Consider the following 16,591-nt stretch of genomic DNA (forward strand, 5'->3'; position numbering starts at 1 on the left):
TTGGATTCCGAAATTTCGGACACGAGTTCTTCCAGCTTTGGTTTTGCTCTTTACCAGCCACGGAAGATCTCGGATTTTGTTGCTTTTCCTTTTCGAATTTGAGAAATTTTGTCAATGATTCGCCAAACAACAAAACCAGCGGAGTTAACATTCAGGAAGCAAAGCAATTACTGCAGCCTTTTTCTAAAATCCTTTTGAATTGTTCGATTTGAAAATGCAGATGTTCAGTTGCTGATGGCGCTGGCGCACTTTTTCCCGCCTTTTTTGTTTCAAAAATTTGAAATCGACAAAGAGGAAAATAAGAGGAATGACCTTCAGTGTGTCAGTTTTTGACAATTGCGATGTCTGCCGCAAAGTCTTCAGGTTCAATTTGAAAGATTTTGGATGCTGCGGTCAGAAAGTCTGCCCCAGCTGTTTCTATGTGACGATTTGGTGTCGAAAGTGCGAACTTTTTCATCATGTAAATTGTCGACTTATATTTTTACTTAATTTTATTAAAGGAGTTCAAAAAGAAAAATGCAAAAGGCTGCATTAAACCCATTGTGAGACGAAGAGGTGTACCAGAAGAATATTTCGACTCGCCGGTTATTGAAAATGATCTCAACGAAGCTTTTCACGAGGCTTTCCATGAGAGGCATTGCAAAATCATCGAGGATGAGTTGGACGGTAATTCAAAATCAAATTTTAGCAAAATAATTTTTTGTGTTAGAAGTCATCCATCCAGCGCCGAAACAAAAAGAATCAGTCTTCAACGAAGAAAAGGATGCTTCTTCTCCTCCACAATCAAGACACGGCTCCCTTTACAACCGCATTTACGCTTTCATCGACAAGAACAATCCTTTTTCTGGAGAAAGCCTTACAACTGAAAAGCCATCCCCGAAGAAAAGAAAGATTGACATCAACAATAACGACGATTGCATAATCATCGAGGATGATAAATCCGATGGTAATTCAAAATATTTTTGTTTTTTTTTTAAATAAGCTTTTTTGTTAGAACGCATCGCTCCTGTGCCTAAACCAAAAACATCGATCCTCAAGAAAAGCAAGCGCGTCACTTTCTCATCTGATTCTCTTTCTGTTTGCTCGTTTCTCAAAGAAACTGACGAACCTATGCGTCCATATCCAAAAAGAAATCGCAGAAAAGTCAGCGCTGATATTTGAAGCGTCTCCTTTTATTTAATTTTTTCTGGCTCTTTTTCTTATTATGTACATAGAGTTTCATTGTAGATTCCTCTAGACACTATTCGAAGATATTTATTATCCACCTGTATACTAGCCCATTTCACTGTAAAATTTAAAAATTTGTTAAATATAACTTCATTGTCAATGATCCGACAAACAACGAAACAAACGGAGTTTCTTCAAGAAAAGCAATTACTGCAGCCTTTTTCTAAAATCTTTTTGAAATTTTTGATTTGAAAATGCAGATTTAGTTGCTGATGGCGCTGGCGCACTTTTTTTCCACCGTTGATCATTTTTTTTCAAATTTTCAAAGAGCAAAATAAGAGAAATGACCTTCATCGTCAACAAAAAATGTAGTGTCTGCCGCAAAGTCGTCAGCTTCAATCTCGAAGAATTGAGATGTTGTCTTCGAAAAACCTGTCCCGACTGTGTTCTTGACAAAATCCGGTGTCCAAAGTGCATAGTTTTTCTTCATGTAACTTGTCTAAAAACTATTCTTTTTTTGATTTTATTTAGGACCGTAAAAAGAAGAAAAGAAGGGGCTCCATGAACCTAACCTTGACTAGACAGAACGCGTTTCGAGGAAATATTGGGGGAAAATATTTCAGCTCTTCGGTTGTTCTGCCTCAGACGCCTGACTGCATAATCATCGAGGATGAATCAGGTAGTATTTCAAACATTTTTTTATATAAGTATTTCTGTTAGAAGTCATCCCTCCAGTGCCAAAACCAAGAAAATCACTCCTCAAGAAAAACAGCCGCAACACTCCTCTTCAATCAGCAAAAGTGATCTTGAATCTAGATGTTGAAGAAGGCGGGAAAGTAAGATCATATGCTGAATTCATTAGCTCATTTCGCGCTTAGGCTGATGGACTTGAAAAGACTCCCAAACCAGATCAGAAATGCGAGCGATCATGGATCGACTTAGGCATGGCCAGCCAGAGCTTTCTTTACGAGCAGTTCTTGTACCTTGTTTACGCTTTCATCAACAGGAAGAAATCTTCTTCTGGCGAGAGTTCTCAAAAGCTCGTTGTTCCTGCTCCAAAACCGGAAAAGCGAGTTTGCTCGCTTTCGTCTGAAAAGCAGTCCCCGAAGAAAGGAAAGATTGATATCAACAATAACGACGATTGCATAATCCTCGCGGATAAAGGGAATGGTAATTCAAATTCAATTTTTATTCAAAATAAGCTCTCGTTTTAGAAAAAGTCCCTCAAATCCCAAAACCAAGAACATCAAAGCTTAAGAAAAACAGCCGTATTTCTTCTCCTCAGGAATCAGCAAAAATGACCTTGAATCTGGACCATGGAAAAGGAAAGAAAAAGACCGCCGAGCGAGCTCAGAAATCTGAGCTTCAAAAAAGCATGGACGGAGACATCTTCCTTTACGAGCAACTCTTGGAACTGGTTCACGTCTTGATCAGATGCAAGGAGAGCTCTGAAAATCTCGCCGTTCCCTCTTCAAAGCCGGAAGAGCAAGTTTCATTATGACGATAATGAATCACAATTTGTGATTTTTGAAGTGTCGCTTTTAATTTAATCATTTCTCGCTCTTTGTTTATATGTACATGAAGTTTCATTGTAGATTCATCAAATCATTATTTGAACATAACTATTATTCACCTGTATACTTATCTTCGAAACTGTAAAAACTGTAAAAACATGTAAAATACACAATCGTCGATGATTCGACAAACATCTAAACCCATGGTCCATGGAGTTTATGGTTATTCAGGATTTAAAACCATTAGTACAGGCTTTTTAAATTAGCGCAGCATAAATTCATTTAAAATAATATTTTAAATTTCCACATGCGTTTTTTTTTAAATTCGCCGCGCTCGTTCAGCACCACGATCAGTCTTTCAACAGTCTCAACAGATGGTTCGATGGCGCTGGCGCACTTTTTCCCGCCTTTTTTTGCAAAAATTTGAAAGTCAAAGAGGAGAAAAAGAGGAATGACCTTCAGTGCATCAGTTTTCGACAATTGCGATGTCTGCCGCAAAGTCTTCAGGATGAATCTTACAGATTTAGGATACTGTGGTCAGAAAGACTGCCACAACTGTTTCTTTGTGCCGATTTGGTGTCGAAAGTGCAAAGTTTTTCATCATGTAAATTTCCGACTTATATTTGTTTTACTCAATCTAATTAAAGGACCTAAAAAAGAAAAATGAAAAAGGCTGCATTAAACCCCTTGCGAGACGAAGAGGTGTACGAAAAGAATATTTCGACTCTCCGGATCTCAACGAAGCCTTCCACGAGGCCTTCCATGAGGAGCATTGCAAAATCATCGAGGATGAGTTGGACGGTAATTCAAAATCATATTTTTGCAAAATAACTTTTTGTGTTCGAAGTCATCCCTCCAGTGCCAAAACAAAGAGAATCAATCCCCAACGAAAATAAGGATGCTCCTTCTCCTCAACAGTCAAGACACGGCTCCCTTTACAACCGCATTTACGCTTTCATCGACAAGAACAATCCTCTTTCTGGAGAAAGCTCTACAACTGAAAAACCGATGCCGATGAAAAGAAAGATTGATATCAACAATAACGAAGATTGCATAATCATTGAGGATCAATCCGATGGTAATTCAAAATCATTTATATTAAAAATTAGATATTCTTTCAGTTGTCATCCTTCCAGTGTCGAAACCAAGAAAATCGAAGAAAAATCAGCTCTTTACTTCTGTCCAAGAGTCAGAAAGCACGATCTCAAATTCTCTAGACTCAGAAGAGCAAATTGGCAGTCAAAAACACAAATAAAACTTGCTATTGCTGGTCTTGCTATGTGTGCTCTATGTGCTCTTTCGAGTCAAAGCCACTCGAACCCGTCCGTCATGACGAGTATGAAATTTGAATTGTGTTTTAAATAATCATTTATCGTTCTTTCTTTATATGTTTATAAGGTTTCATTGTAGATTCATCAAATCATTATTTGAACATAACTATTATTCACGGCTGCCGGGGGTTTTGCCTGAGCGGGGGTTTGACCTGGCGTCGGATTTGCCTGAACGGGGGTTTGACCTGCCAGGTAAATCCGACGCTCAGGTCAAACCCCCGTCAGGCTAATCTGACGCTAGGTCAAATCCCCGTTTGGTCAAAGTTTCATTTACGGAAAAGGACGGAACAAACTCACACAAGGGGGGATAGGCTAGGCTTCAGTAACCCTAAGACGTGCTTTTTTAAGGTTAATGGAGTTGTCCAGCTCAATTCCGCCTTATAGACCCCCATACGCGATACCTTTTTAGAAACTTTTACGAACTTTGAAGGTATAAAATTCTAGAAAACTCCACTTCCGGTCGATTCTATAGCCGGATGTTGAAGAAAGTTAGGAGTTATGGTAAAGTGTGACCTATCAAATTGATGCCCAGAAAATTTTGAGCCATCCTATAATCAATATGTCAGAAGAAACAGTCCCAAACGTGGTCAAACCGACCGGTAAAATTATGTAAAAAAGGCATAAATTGATATTTTTTCTGTTTTATCCGTTTGGTTTGATCCCCGGTAAAGTTGATTCTTTTCTCAAATGAAAGGAAATCGTCTGTGCATCAATTTGATATCTCACACTTCACCCTCCAACCTTGATTTCGTCAACTTCCGTCGTCAACCGGAAGTGGAATTTTCTAGAGTTTAAAAATTTCTCCTTGCTTGCAAATTCTTGAACTACTACTAGAAGAAAATTGTTCTAGTTCGCAAAAATACGAGCTAGGAGAAAATTCTCCTAGTGACGGCGTACAACTGATACACAGTGGCAAAAAGGTTAAACATTCTCGCATGATAAGATTAAAGTAAATTTTGATTAAGGATATAGCCGTTCTCAAGGCACTTTCGTAGCGCCGAAATGGAGCGATAAATTTTTTTCATTTCAAGACAGGTCCTACCTAAAATTATGTCTGGAATTCGATTCTGATTTTTTTTTTAATTTTTTTCAAAGAAAATTTCTCTCTGGAGCGATTTGAAATCTTACGATCACTTTTTCTCGAATTTTTTCAATTAAATCGCTAAAACTAAACCGTGTTTTATTATAAATAACTGCTAATCTATCAACCTAGGGCCTCAAAATTTCAAAACCCGAGCAAATTTCCATTCTAGCGTCTTCTTCTTTTTGGCTTTTCTTTTTCATAAATGCTGCGTTCAGGGCGCTGGGCCAATCAGCGCGCTCTTTCACATGCGCGCCTCACCGCGCGATGGAGGAGGGCGCCCAGCGCAGCAAACCAGAGCGCTGTCTGACGCTTCGGCTTACTCAAGTAAGCCTCATAAAAATGGCTCTAGAACCATAAATAATTTGAATCTATTAAACTTTAAGCCCTAGAAATGTAGAGAAAGGTCCAAATTTTTAATTTATCAAAAAAACTCGACCGATTTAATGGAAAATTCTCGAGAAAAAGTGATCGTAAGATTTAAAATTGCTCTAGAGAGAAATTTTTCCATTAAAAAATTAAAAAAAACACTAGAATCGGGTTTCTTAGGCAATTTTAGGTAGGGTTCCTTTTGAAATGAAAAAATTTTATCGTCCCCTTTTGGCGCTACGAAAGTGCCTTGAGAACGGCTATATCCTTAATAATAAATGAATAATTTTCAATTTAGAAAGTCACATTTTTCCATCCAAAAAACGGCGCTTTTGCCTGAATGGGGGTTTGACCAGAGCGTCGGATTTACCTGGCAGGTCAAACCCCCGTTCAGGCAAATCCGCCGCCAGGTCAAACCCCCGCGCAGGCAAATCCGCCGGCAGCCATTATTCACCTGTATACTTATCTTCAAAACTGTAAAATCATGGAAAATATACAATCGTCGATGATTCGACAAACATCAAAACACATGGAGTTTATGGTTATTCAAGATTTAAAACCATAAGTACAGGCTTTTTAAATTAGCGCAGAATAAATTTATTTAAAATATTATTTTATATTTCCGCATTCGTTTTTTTTTAATTCGCCGCGCTCGTTCAGCACCACGATCAGTCTTTTTGATCAACAGATGGTTCGATGGCGCCGGCGCACTTTTTCTCGCCGTTGAGTTCTCTGATTTCGAAAATTTGAGCGAGAAAAGAGCGTGAAAAAAGATAGAGAAATGGAAGTTGATTCTCAAAGTCGGATTTCTACCCGCAATGCCAAAGCGAGATTACGGGCGAAGACTATGAACGAGGCGATGGAAGAACTTAACGAAATGAGTCGAAAACATCTCGTTAAAAGGAAGCGTTGTCCTGGAAAGAAGCGTCATGTAAGAAATCAACTATGAGCTCGTTTTATGGAAATTATTTCAGACAAAACTGTGCACTCTTCGCAACACAAAAGACGTGATCTTAATAATGGAGGAGGAGCTTGCTGAGTACGAAACTGGGCTTGAAAACCTGTGTAGAATGCCTGAATTAGGGGTTAAAAAATCTTTAATGAAAAGCAACGGGGCCTTTCCGAAAAGATTGGAAAGGAAATAGCGCGGCTTTCAACCCTGAGTCAGGTATTCTACACAGGTTTCCGAGCCCAGGTACGAAAGGCACAATAAACTGCTAGAAAAGTATGTTTCGGATAACGATGGATTCTTGCGGACACAGCAAGAAAGATCGGAAAATAAGCGAAAAGAAGATGAGAAAAAACAAGCTCTTCTTGTGGCTCAGTACGAAAAGGACATTTCCAACTACGAAAGCGAGCTGGAAAAGATCAGGCTGGAGCTCGCAAAATGCAAAGAAGAACTGAAATCGAAAGGAGAATCGCGCCGCGATTCAGTTGAAAAGCAGTCGACGAAGAAAATAAAGATTGAAATCAATAATAACGACAATTCGACAAACAAATTCATCAAGCTTGAGCCGCAAGGTAATTCATATCCATTTCTATATCAAATAAAATATCCCGTTAGATTTCATCCCTCCATCGCCGAAATCAAGAGGATCGAAGCTGAAATCGAAAAAGCGCGTTTCTTTCTCCCCGGAGAATCAGATCCGCGTGTTCAAAAGAGAAGCTGGCAGAACAATGCGTCCACTACCGGTTCCATACCGGCGTATACAAACTCGCAGAACTGGCAAAGCTGTTCGAAAAACAACCCGTCCGTCATGACGATTATGAAATTTAAAAATGCCTCTTTTTATCATTATTTTTTAAAACCATTTCTTGCTCTTTCTTTCTTTGCACATAATAATTTTTTGTAAATTCATCGAATCATTTTTGAACATAACCATTTTTCACCTGTATATTTGCCTTCCTGTAAAAACTTTAAAACTGATAAATATAACGTCATTGTCAATAATTCGACAAACAAAAAACGACGGAGTTTTTATTCATTCAGGAAACAAAAATAACTACTGCAGGCTTTTTCGAAAATCTTCCTCGAGCTCTAAAAGCAAAATTTACAGTTATCAGATTTCTTTTCTTTTACCGCTTTCAATCAGTTTGAGCGCTTCCTCCACTGCTTTTGAGCTATTTTCGCTGTCGTAAACGTCTGAGAATAGATTTCAAGCTCGCTGTTTCTCAATTCTCATTCTTCAAAAAGAAGAAACATTCGCTTAAAATCCGTTTCCTAGAGCATCAATAGTTTCCATGTTGTTTTCCCATTTCATGTTTTTGATGAAGTTGTCGATGAAGTCCAGTCTGCTCAATTGGTCATGCGCCGAGAGCTCGAAAAAGTAACTCGCGTATCTGGCGCCGCAAGAATGTCGCCAGACTCAATCATTTCGTCGACGTGTCTTTCCATCGCGTCGGTAAACCGCTCCTTCACCCAATCCAGCACTTCTGCGAGCGTTGGCCGTCCTTTGTTCTCGAACTCGGGGTGGTGCTCGGAGAAGTTCACTCCTGCGTTCAGCTTTTTCTGCAGCAAGTCGCACTTGTTCAGCACCACGATTGGCCTGATTCATCAATTGACAGGTGGTTAATGGGGAACAGTACCTGAAAGACCTGCGAATCCTGCCGCCAAATTTGGGCAAGCCAAAGATCCGAATCGTCTGGTAAAACAACGACGCAGCGTAAAAGAGCTTATTCAACCCGTCGCGGCGTTTTTCGTCAAACTCATCAACTTGAAGCCACAAGTTTTGTCAAAGCCGCTTTCAACAAAATTACCTGCGATGACAAACATGATCTGACCCGTGTTTTTCAAATACTGCAGCCAGCGTGCTCGCTCGCATAAGCTCCCATTTAAGGGACCTTGGCGAGCTAGCTGAGGCGCGACTTCATGAGCGCCTCATTCATTTTTGACTTCCGATATTTTGAAAATTCTCTCTGCAAACATAATCTACAGACACTCCTCTTTCTATTCTTGTTTTTAGTTTTTGTCTATCATTTGTAATTCAGGCGCTATGGTCGAAAAGAGAAGTTCATCTTCAAAAGATTCAGCACTTTCATTTTTCAAGATATGAAATTATAATTACATTCACCGGAAAGCCCAGAAAATTCTGTACAAAAGTTACCTAATGGGGTTTTATGAAAATCATTGATGTAGTGGTAAGAATCTGTAATCCATAGTAATTAGCGCGCGCTTCGCGGAAATCAAGCGCAAACAAGCCAAAATAATGCCTCGCGGAGCGCGAACGCCCGCTGTGGAACCGATCCACTCCGGAAAAACTCACCTTGCACTCGGCAGGTTATTGTTATCATAACCCCATTAGGTAACTTTTGTACAGAATTTGGGCTTTCCGGTGAATGTCATTATAATTTTATATCTTGAAAAATGAAAGTGCTGAATCCTTTTGAAGATGAACTTCTCTTTTCGACCATAGCGCCTGAATTACAAATGATAGAAAAACTAAAAGCAAGAATAGAAAGAGGAGTGTCTGTAGATTTTGTTTGCAAAAAGAATTTTGAAAATAGCTCATGTCAAAAATCAATGAAGCGCTCCTGAAGTCGCGCTTCAGCCAGCTCGCCAAGGTCCCTTAACCGAGTCCGAAATCGATTCCTTTTCAATTTTTCCCATGAAAATAAAAAATAGGTCCCATTATGGGAACTAAGAAAAAGTGACCATATCTCTCAATTCATGGAAATTTACGATGGGAAAAATTCCCATATTTTTCTTCTTAGAAAAATTTCAGGAATGAGATAAAATATCTTTTGGACTCTGCCTCCAACATCTGTAATCAAAGTAGCAGCAGTATCTTCAAGATTGATTTTGAAGGTCTCTCCACCGACTGTTGGGGAATAGATCTTCAGCAAATCTTTCTAGGGCTAAAAGAAAATAACAAGAACATTCAATTTCAATGTTGAAGTAGCCCGTTTCTTCAGTCGTCGGATAAAAACTGTCGGAAATGATCCGTTGATACTGCGCTAGAAAAACTTTTCAAAGTATTTGTGCTCTTCGTCCATTTCTTGAATGGTGAACCACAGCGATTGGGAAGTCATGAAGGGTAAACTCTTCTCCAAGACGGTTTCGATGTTGTCTCGATTTCTCGGCTGGGTCAAGTTCTTGGCGGCGCTGATGACAAACTGGGCTGAAAACGAGTCGCTGGAATTGATTCGGTTCACTTCGAGGTTTTTCTTTGCTATATTTTCTTTCGCAAGCTTTTTACTGTCGCTATAAATGATCATTACTCGCTTGGCAGCTTGTTCCTATGAGTCCAAAAGATATTTTCGAATTTCATTTGTGCCTCTTCTGGCTTCGTTTTTGTCCGGCCAGTCGGAGTCAAAATTGCTCTTGATTATTTTCATTACAGTAGATTTGCCAGCGAATTCCGTTCCAAGAAGAATTGTGGAAGAGCTTTCCAGACAAAAAACATTTTTTAATAAAATTTAAGAATTAGGCTCAAATTAATCGAAATATCGGTTTTTAATTGTCACAGTCGGATTCAGCATGTCCGATTACCCAAGAAACCGAGTTTTGACCAAGAAAATCGATGAAAAAAATTTTGAGGAAAAAGACCATAAGAGCAAAATCTGCTCTTCGAGTTGGGTCTCAATTAATGGCTCGGGAGGTCAGGAGCAAGGTGTTGCTCTAGCCAATGCATGAGCTGCAAATGTAGACGTTGCTGCAGGTAGTCATCAAGTCTGGGCAGATGTTCTGCCTGCAGCGGCAGTGGTAACACAGCCTTCGAAATGATTATCGAATTTTTGCCGCTCTCGAACGGAGAGCTATTTTCACTAAACCTCTTCTTGTCTACTAGACAGGCTCTGTTGTGGCTGGAGCTAGGGTCGGCACCAACCACTATTTTCCCAGGTCGGGTTGGTCGGTCTCCCAGAAATTGGGCGAAATCCGTGGTCGCTTTGGTGCGTCGGGTCGCCTTACTTTTTGGTCGGTCGGTGGTCGGTTTTTGGTCGGGTCGGGTTGTCTTTAAGACAATAAAAAATCATTTTTTTTTCAATTTGGGAGCGCTCGAGGCATTTTATTGAGGCAGTTGAACGTAGGTTTCCGACCAAAAACCGACCAATCAGACCAAAAAACACTCACCGACCGACCAAAACTGACCTAAAACCGACCATCGTCCGACCAAATCCGACCAGCGACCAAATTAAGAAGAAAAATCTTAGGCTGGGTTGGTCGGAACTCTAATCAACCCGACCGAACCCGACCAGGTCGGGTTTTGGTCGGTGGTCGGTGCCGACCCTAGGTCTGGAGACAGCCTCAGTTCAGGCGATCCCAAGTGCTAGTAGAATAAGAAACAAGCTTTGTATTTTTCCTCATTCTATCAATTTCAAGCCCGAATAACCGATTGGAGATTGTTTTTGTCTGGAAGCTCTCATTATATGATTTATCGTCGGCAGTTCCGTTTCTGTCTTGATAAATTCTCGCAAAGCGGATCGAACAGCTTCTCTTCAAAGAACAGCTCAATCATTCACGGCCTTATTTTTGGCTACCTGTTCATAAACTGAGAAGTGTTCGGAAAACAGGGGCAGAACGTCGATCGCAAAGTTCTCTCGGTTTCTTAGCGCTAGTTTTCAATTTTTTCATCATTTTTAGAGAAATTTTTTGTTAAATTATTTTGTTAAAAACTGTTTCTTCCTCGAACTCGATCATTCTGACTGAGCACGGGCAGCGTTTTTGACGGGTTTAAAAGCATGTTTGAAGGAGAATAAAAAAACGACTTAAAGTTTTTTTGAAAGGAAGAATAAAGGATCATCGATCAGAAAATGCACATTTTAATTGACTCCGAATCAAAAATGCAAATTAACGAATTTTTCGCTGCTTTTGTTTTTGACTTTATTGATACTTTGAGGACTCAATTGTATTTCGTTGCAAACAAAAAACAACATCGAAGTTTATTTCTTAAAATGTTTATTCCGATTGGAAACTACTGGTAATTAAAGGCAGTTTATTGATAAAATTGGCACTAATCAAGTTAGGTTCTCAATGTTGCGGATGGCGATTAGGGTATTCGACTTCGCCAGTGATCGGATTGTAACGCCCGGATCCTCCTTGCAAGTATTTGAATGGTCTCTTATGAAATGGAGGAAGGTAAACTTTCGGAATTGCCCTAGTTCGTCCGGTTTTACTGAAGAATACATTTTGAATTTTAAGATTCAACATCGTTGCTACCTTATGCTTTCACTAATGGCCAAAGAAGACTGAGCCCATCTCGTTGAACAAAAAGAAGTACTTCCCGAATGAATCTTATATGTTTAGTGACTGTGGCTGGGTTGGGGTTAGGGTTACCGTTTCATTGTCGCTATTGTTAACTTCTCGGCGAGGATTTGTAAAAAATGGCAAAACTTCTGCTTCCCAGGCTGAATTCCCATACTGGAAAGCTTCATCTGGCTCAATGACCTCTGTTTCTCTTTTCAGAAGATCTTGGTCATCTTCTATTGATTGGTTCTGGCAGACTGCTTCTTCAAAATTATCGAGTTCAAGCTGAATATATTTGCAAGTAGAGCTAGTCAATATGAAAATAACTTACCTTTGGAGCAATCGAATTGGTAGAAGAAAGATTTTCCTTCCTAATGTCTTTTACCTCCATTTCTAGCCTTCTGAAGTCCTTCTCCATTTCATTTTTCAATACTTCCTCTTGTGAAACGGCACCACTTACTTTCTTCTGTTTAATCGGCGTTTCTTCTTTTTTCTTTTTTGTCTTTTTCTTTTCCACTGTGACCCACTCAGCATCATCATCAGAATAATCGAGCTCAAGCTAAAATACCAAGTATTTACGGAGATGAATAAATTGAAAAGAGTACCTGAGAAGCAGGAGCATCGGAATATGAAGAATCCTTCTCTCGATTCTTCTTTTGTAACTGACTCTTTTCAATAATCGGTTTTTCTTGTTTCTTGTTTTTCTGGTCGACTTTTTTCGCGGGCTGCTTCTTCTGTGTTTTCTTTGATTTTTGAATTGCGAGTTCTAACTTTGTTTTTGCTTTTCGATCTTCGTCTTCGACCCATTCCGGGATTTTGTATTCTTTATTACGATAATATAAAACTGGGAAAAGAAATCTTGGGTCTTGGGCTGCCTCGAGATCATTAACAGCATCGAATTTAATTGCTGGCACTAAATTTGGGGAATTTCTAAAAAAGAGGCGGCAGAAAAATTTTACCATTTTTATTTTTTGAAATCAACAAGGTGCAGTTCTCGTATGGCTTTTTTGGAAGGAGAAGATAACTGTCTCTGTTAAACATTAAGGCGTCGTCTCCAGGATCGTCGCATATTTTCGCAAACAATTCCACTAATTTCTTCAATTTTGTTCGTTTTGTCAAAAGAATTGCTTCGTAGCCGTCCAAGTCCAAAAGTGGGTAGTCGACCAATTGTTCCAGAAAAGACCCGATTTGGGGTTGAGAATCATCCATTCCCGGTATTTGAATTCCGAAGTTATATCTGCCCTCGCTCACTTTTCCAAGATCCCTTTGCGACGTTTCCATCATCGAAATGATGTCAACTTTTCGCAGCATTTCTTGCTCGATTCGATACCGCGGATTGTCTTCGTCTATTGGAGGTCTTCTGATTCTCTTGTTTTTCAAAAAAAATGATCGCCATGGAGGGCTCATTTCAGAGCTTCGTATGCAATTAAAAGTTGGAGCTCAGCTGGGCGAAATCTCAAAGATAGTAATTTTTTCTCGTGACTCAACGTATGAGTCATGCATACTGAGGGTCTTTGGCAGGAAAGCCAGCTTTTAATGCCCAAGAAGTTTTTGGCATTTTGGTCAATTTTCTTTCGATAGCAATTGAAAAGTCAGTAAAATTCGGATTTTCTTGGGAGTTATCAAAACCGGTACTATTCTTGAGCTCCTTGTTCACAGTCTATCTCGCTAAAATCTGATTTTTCTCGAAGAAAAGGATCAGCAATATAAGCTCGAAAATCTCAATTTCCAATTATTCTAAAATATCTCAAATTCGAAAAATTTTCGAAAAGCAAGAAAATGCAACTTTCCAAGATCCAAGATCTTCCTTGGCTGGTAAAGAGGAAAATCAAAGCTGCAAGAACTCGAGTCCGAAATTTCGGAATCCGAACTCTTTCTGCGACGGAGAATTTCACTAATCAGAAGAAACAGCAAATTCACGACAAACTCAGAAAGATGACAAAACTGATCCCTCTTCTCAAGAAATAAAATCTCTTCCTGAATGGAATCTTTTCGAAATTGTCCCAGAAAATGAAGTTGCTTGGTGTTTTTGATGTTATTTTCGAGCTGGATGGGTGTCATTTTATTGATATGCAGGTTTAAGGTTTAATTTCATTGATTTAGCGATCGTCTTTTGAATTATTAAAAGCTAATTCGCGGTGGCCGAGAAAAAAAACTAACTCTCTCAAGGCGCTACTCGCTCGTATCGTCAATAATTTCGTCACTACAAGCTGCTACTGAAGTATGATCTGTTCATGTTTTTCTCTGGCGCGGGATTCAACAATCACTCTGCTCGGAATTTACTTATGAATTGAATTCACCTTGTTGAATCCTCGAAGGACCCGAAAGAGAAAGCGCTTCCCACAATCAAAGTGAGTGGCCCTTTAAAAAATTTATTGGGACGGGGAGAGTTTCATTTTAGAGCAACGCATTCGCGAATTTCTCCAGTCCTGACACGCAGACAGACAATAAGGACATAATGGACATGTCACTCATCAACTACGAGATGAAGAAGAGACCCCCGATCGAGAAAAATGTCGTTGTTTTTGAGTACGACAGAAGACGCTCGTTACAGAACAATCAACACAAATCAGTGTGCGGGGCTAATATTTTAGTTTAGGGGGCGCGCGCCGTCATATCCGGGTTTTCATAGGTTTTCGTGTTGACACCCTTATTGAATAAAAAATATGCGTAGAGTTTTTCTAAAAAATAACATAGAGAAGCCCTTATTTTAAATCTTGAAGAGAAAAAAAACCCTAATCTTTACACGTTTATTTTTGAAGACCCTAAATTAAGTCTCATAAGTTTGACGATATTTGCTGACGAGCATTATAATTAGCCCCGACAATGTCCAAAGAACAGAAGAAGAAATCAACAAGGAAAAAGCAAATACACCAAGTTCGTCCTCCTCCGAAAGCATTTCTTCTTGCAAGGAAGTTCTGCAGTTGTCGCCAACTCCCGAGATGAAAAGAAGAAAAGACATATCCCCGACGCCCTCATTTGAGACGTCCTTTCACGAAGCTATTCCCCGTCAAGTGCCAGCAACAAGCTATATTTCCAAACGCTCGAGCATAATTTCCCAAACGACAGAAGGTCAAAATAAACCCTTTTCTCCACGTCAATTGACGGGTTCTTTAAGAAATCGTATCTGCGAGCAATGCACCGCTAGCTCGTTCGGATACTACTAATTCGTTGCAGTTCTCGTCGCTGCCGCCTTCTGACAGCTTCAGAAATGTCAAATCAAAACGGGACTCACTCTTGTCACAAAACAGCGTCTCTTCATTATTAGCTGGTTGTTACAGGAGCGGAGGATAAAATCAAGGCTTCAACTAGAAATTTCGATAAGTAGATTATCAAGATTGTCAGCCTGTGAAGAAAGCCTGAGTCAGGGTTTTAAAGAGTTTTATCAAAAAAATTGTAAAATAGCTCTTTCAAACCCTGACTCAGTTTTTCTACAAAATTTGCCGACCTCAGACTGACGATAAGACAATAAATGCCCTGCTATCGCAAATGTCTAGTCGACAATCTTTAGAAACGCCACTCGTGGTCCTTGAAATTATCTTCCTGAAGCATCAGCAACGAGCTGGAATACTTGGAAGAAGATGAAATCAGAAAACACAGACGGGCGTCGCGAAAGTCCACCGGCAAAGTCAAGCAAATTCTTGTTAAAGAAGTGGAAAGGAAAGTCGGGGATTAAAAATTAATTAATTGATTTCTTGATCAATTTAGCGAGTCGACTACTGAAATAATCTCAGAAGAGCGAAACGAAGTAAAGCTTTGTAAGCTTCAAGAAAATGACTTTTGCGATGACTTGTAATACAGCAACGGATAATAAACGATACAGTAATGACTCGCCTTGCAAGCGCCTTTCATTTCATCCCTAATTCGATTAAATTGCCACTCTCTTTCAATTAATAATTCTGGATGAAAGCCACGAACCCAATCGATCACTTAAAAAAAACTAATAAAACTATCCAAGCTATGCATTTTCTCGTTGTTGTTTTCGAAATATTCGGTACACCTACTGAACTACAGTATTGCCTATTTTCTGAGATTGATGAGTTTTGTTTTTGAATATTTTGTTCTGATGTTTCTAGAACATGGGCTAAGATGAGGTTATTTTGAAAACTGAATTTAGTTCGGTCCTCATCATCCTCAAGGTAACTTGTATTTAATAAGTGTTGGACGTATTCGTATTTAAAATTATGTACATTAAAGTAAGCGATACCATCATGCCAAAGAAAATTATCCAGAGGTTCATTTGTGCTGGTGGTGAAAAAGATGATTATCCAGAAGAAAACTCGGTCGCACAAGAATCTGTCTACCCTAGGTATGAAAAGCGGTTAATAATACTCTTTAATTTAATCCTAGTGCTCGTACCCCTCGGAGAAGATTATTTCCCCGAATCTTCTCGGCACGCCGAGAAAAAGAAGAAAAAAAACTGAAATCACCTGAAATTAGTCCTCGAAGTTTCAGTTCAACGATGACAATGGAGTCTTTAACTTTGTACCACGAATACAAAAACGAAGAAGAAAGAAAAGCGATGCTATGCGCGACAATTTTGGACGAGATTCTGACCAACGTGATGATGAAGACAAATCAACAAGGTAAAATCAATTTGTCTTTGTACTTTAAAAATAACAGTCAGGGCGGCTAAAAGACGAAACATAAATCGCACTCTATAGCGCATTGTTGACTTGCATTGCGGACTTGCAATTCGCAATATCTTTTTTGCTGATTTTTCGAAAAAAATCAAAGAAATTGCAAGTCCTGACTGTATACTTCATTTTGTTTAAAAACAAATCTGTTCTAGAAAAATAAAAATAGATATTTATTTTAGAAGAAGAAGCCAAAAAGACGATCTTTAGGAGAATTATCGACCGTGTGAAAGCATATCCTCCTCTTGGACTGTCAAAACAAGTACCAGAAGAAGAAGAATGAGCATGAGTGACTCTATTGACAGATC

At 39.3% G+C, this 16,591-nt stretch overlaps 4 protein-coding genes and 1 long non-coding RNA gene across 5 annotated transcripts in view; all 5 read left to right on the forward strand.

Annotated features, from left to right (window-relative positions):
* LOC145708379 (uncharacterized) overlaps positions 1 to 16,591 on the forward strand; it is a 70,260-nt gene that overhangs the window by 49,844 nt on the left and 3,825 nt on the right. The window lies entirely within an intron of this gene.
* LOC145708687 (uncharacterized) lies at positions 300 to 1,333 on the forward strand. Its single transcript, XM_081786385.1, has 4 exons — positions 300 to 460; positions 501 to 666; positions 710 to 946; positions 995 to 1,333. The coding sequence occupies exons 1-4, from the start codon at positions 308 to 310 to the stop codon at positions 1,159 to 1,161; spliced, it is 723 nt and encodes a 240-aa protein (XP_081642511.1). The 5' UTR covers positions 300 to 307; the 3' UTR covers positions 1,162 to 1,333.
* LOC145708161 (uncharacterized) lies at positions 1,426 to 2,864 on the forward strand. The gene is made up of 5 exons (XM_081785804.1): positions 1,426 to 1,657; positions 1,699 to 1,846; positions 1,888 to 2,003; positions 2,046 to 2,337; positions 2,382 to 2,864. The coding sequence occupies exons 1-5, from the start codon at positions 1,511 to 1,513 to the stop codon at positions 2,666 to 2,668; spliced, it is 990 nt and encodes a 329-aa protein (XP_081641930.1). The 5' UTR covers positions 1,426 to 1,510; the 3' UTR covers positions 2,669 to 2,864.
* Positions 3,530 to 4,107, forward strand: LOC145709882 (uncharacterized). The gene is made up of 2 exons (XR_014134951.1): positions 3,530 to 3,759; positions 3,803 to 4,107. It is a non-coding gene; the product is annotated as an uncharacterized LOC145709882 (long non-coding RNA).
* Positions 6,189 to 7,413, forward strand: LOC145708094 (uncharacterized). The gene is made up of 4 exons (XM_081785716.1): positions 6,189 to 6,393; positions 6,437 to 6,501; positions 6,658 to 6,983; positions 7,027 to 7,413. The coding sequence occupies exons 1-4, from the start codon at positions 6,244 to 6,246 to the stop codon at positions 7,221 to 7,223; spliced, it is 738 nt and encodes a 245-aa protein (XP_081641842.1). The 5' UTR covers positions 6,189 to 6,243; the 3' UTR covers positions 7,224 to 7,413.

Source organism: Oikopleura dioica, chromosome XSR (genome assembly GCF_907165135.1).
Source record: "Oikopleura dioica chromosome XSR, OKI2018_I68_1.0, whole genome shotgun sequence".
NCBI classification, from domain to species: domain Eukaryota; kingdom Metazoa; phylum Chordata; class Appendicularia; order Copelata; family Oikopleuridae; genus Oikopleura; species Oikopleura dioica.

Bases quoted from the DNA above. Each gene is read 5' to 3' on its own strand.
- LOC145708687 (XM_081786385.1), top strand. From the start codon at position 308: ATGACCTTCAGTGTGTCAGTTTTTGACAATTGCGATGTCTGCCGCAAA. The intron at 461-500 runs GTAAATTGTCGA...ATTTTATTAAAG, and splicing joins AGTGCGAACTTTTTCATCAT to GAGTTCAAAAAGAAAAATGC. The intron at 947-994 runs GTAATTCAAAAT...CTTTTTTGTTAG, and splicing joins CGAGGATGATAAATCCGATG to AACGCATCGCTCCTGTGCCT.
- LOC145708094 (XM_081785716.1), top strand. From the start codon at position 6,244: ATGGAAGTTGATTCTCAAAGTCGGATTTCTACCCGCAATGCCAAAGCG. The intron at 6,502-6,657 runs GTACGAAACTGG...TTCCGAGCCCAG, and splicing joins ATGGAGGAGGAGCTTGCTGA to GTACGAAAGGCACAATAAAC. The intron at 6,984-7,026 runs GTAATTCATATC...ATATCCCGTTAG, and splicing joins CATCAAGCTTGAGCCGCAAG to ATTTCATCCCTCCATCGCCG.
- LOC145708161 (XM_081785804.1), top strand. From the start codon at position 1,511: ATGACCTTCATCGTCAACAAAAAATGTAGTGTCTGCCGCAAAGTCGTC. The intron at 1,658-1,698 runs GTAACTTGTCTA...GATTTTATTTAG, and splicing joins AGTGCATAGTTTTTCTTCAT to GACCGTAAAAAGAAGAAAAG. The intron at 1,847-1,887 runs GTAGTATTTCAA...TATTTCTGTTAG, and splicing joins AATCATCGAGGATGAATCAG to AAGTCATCCCTCCAGTGCCA.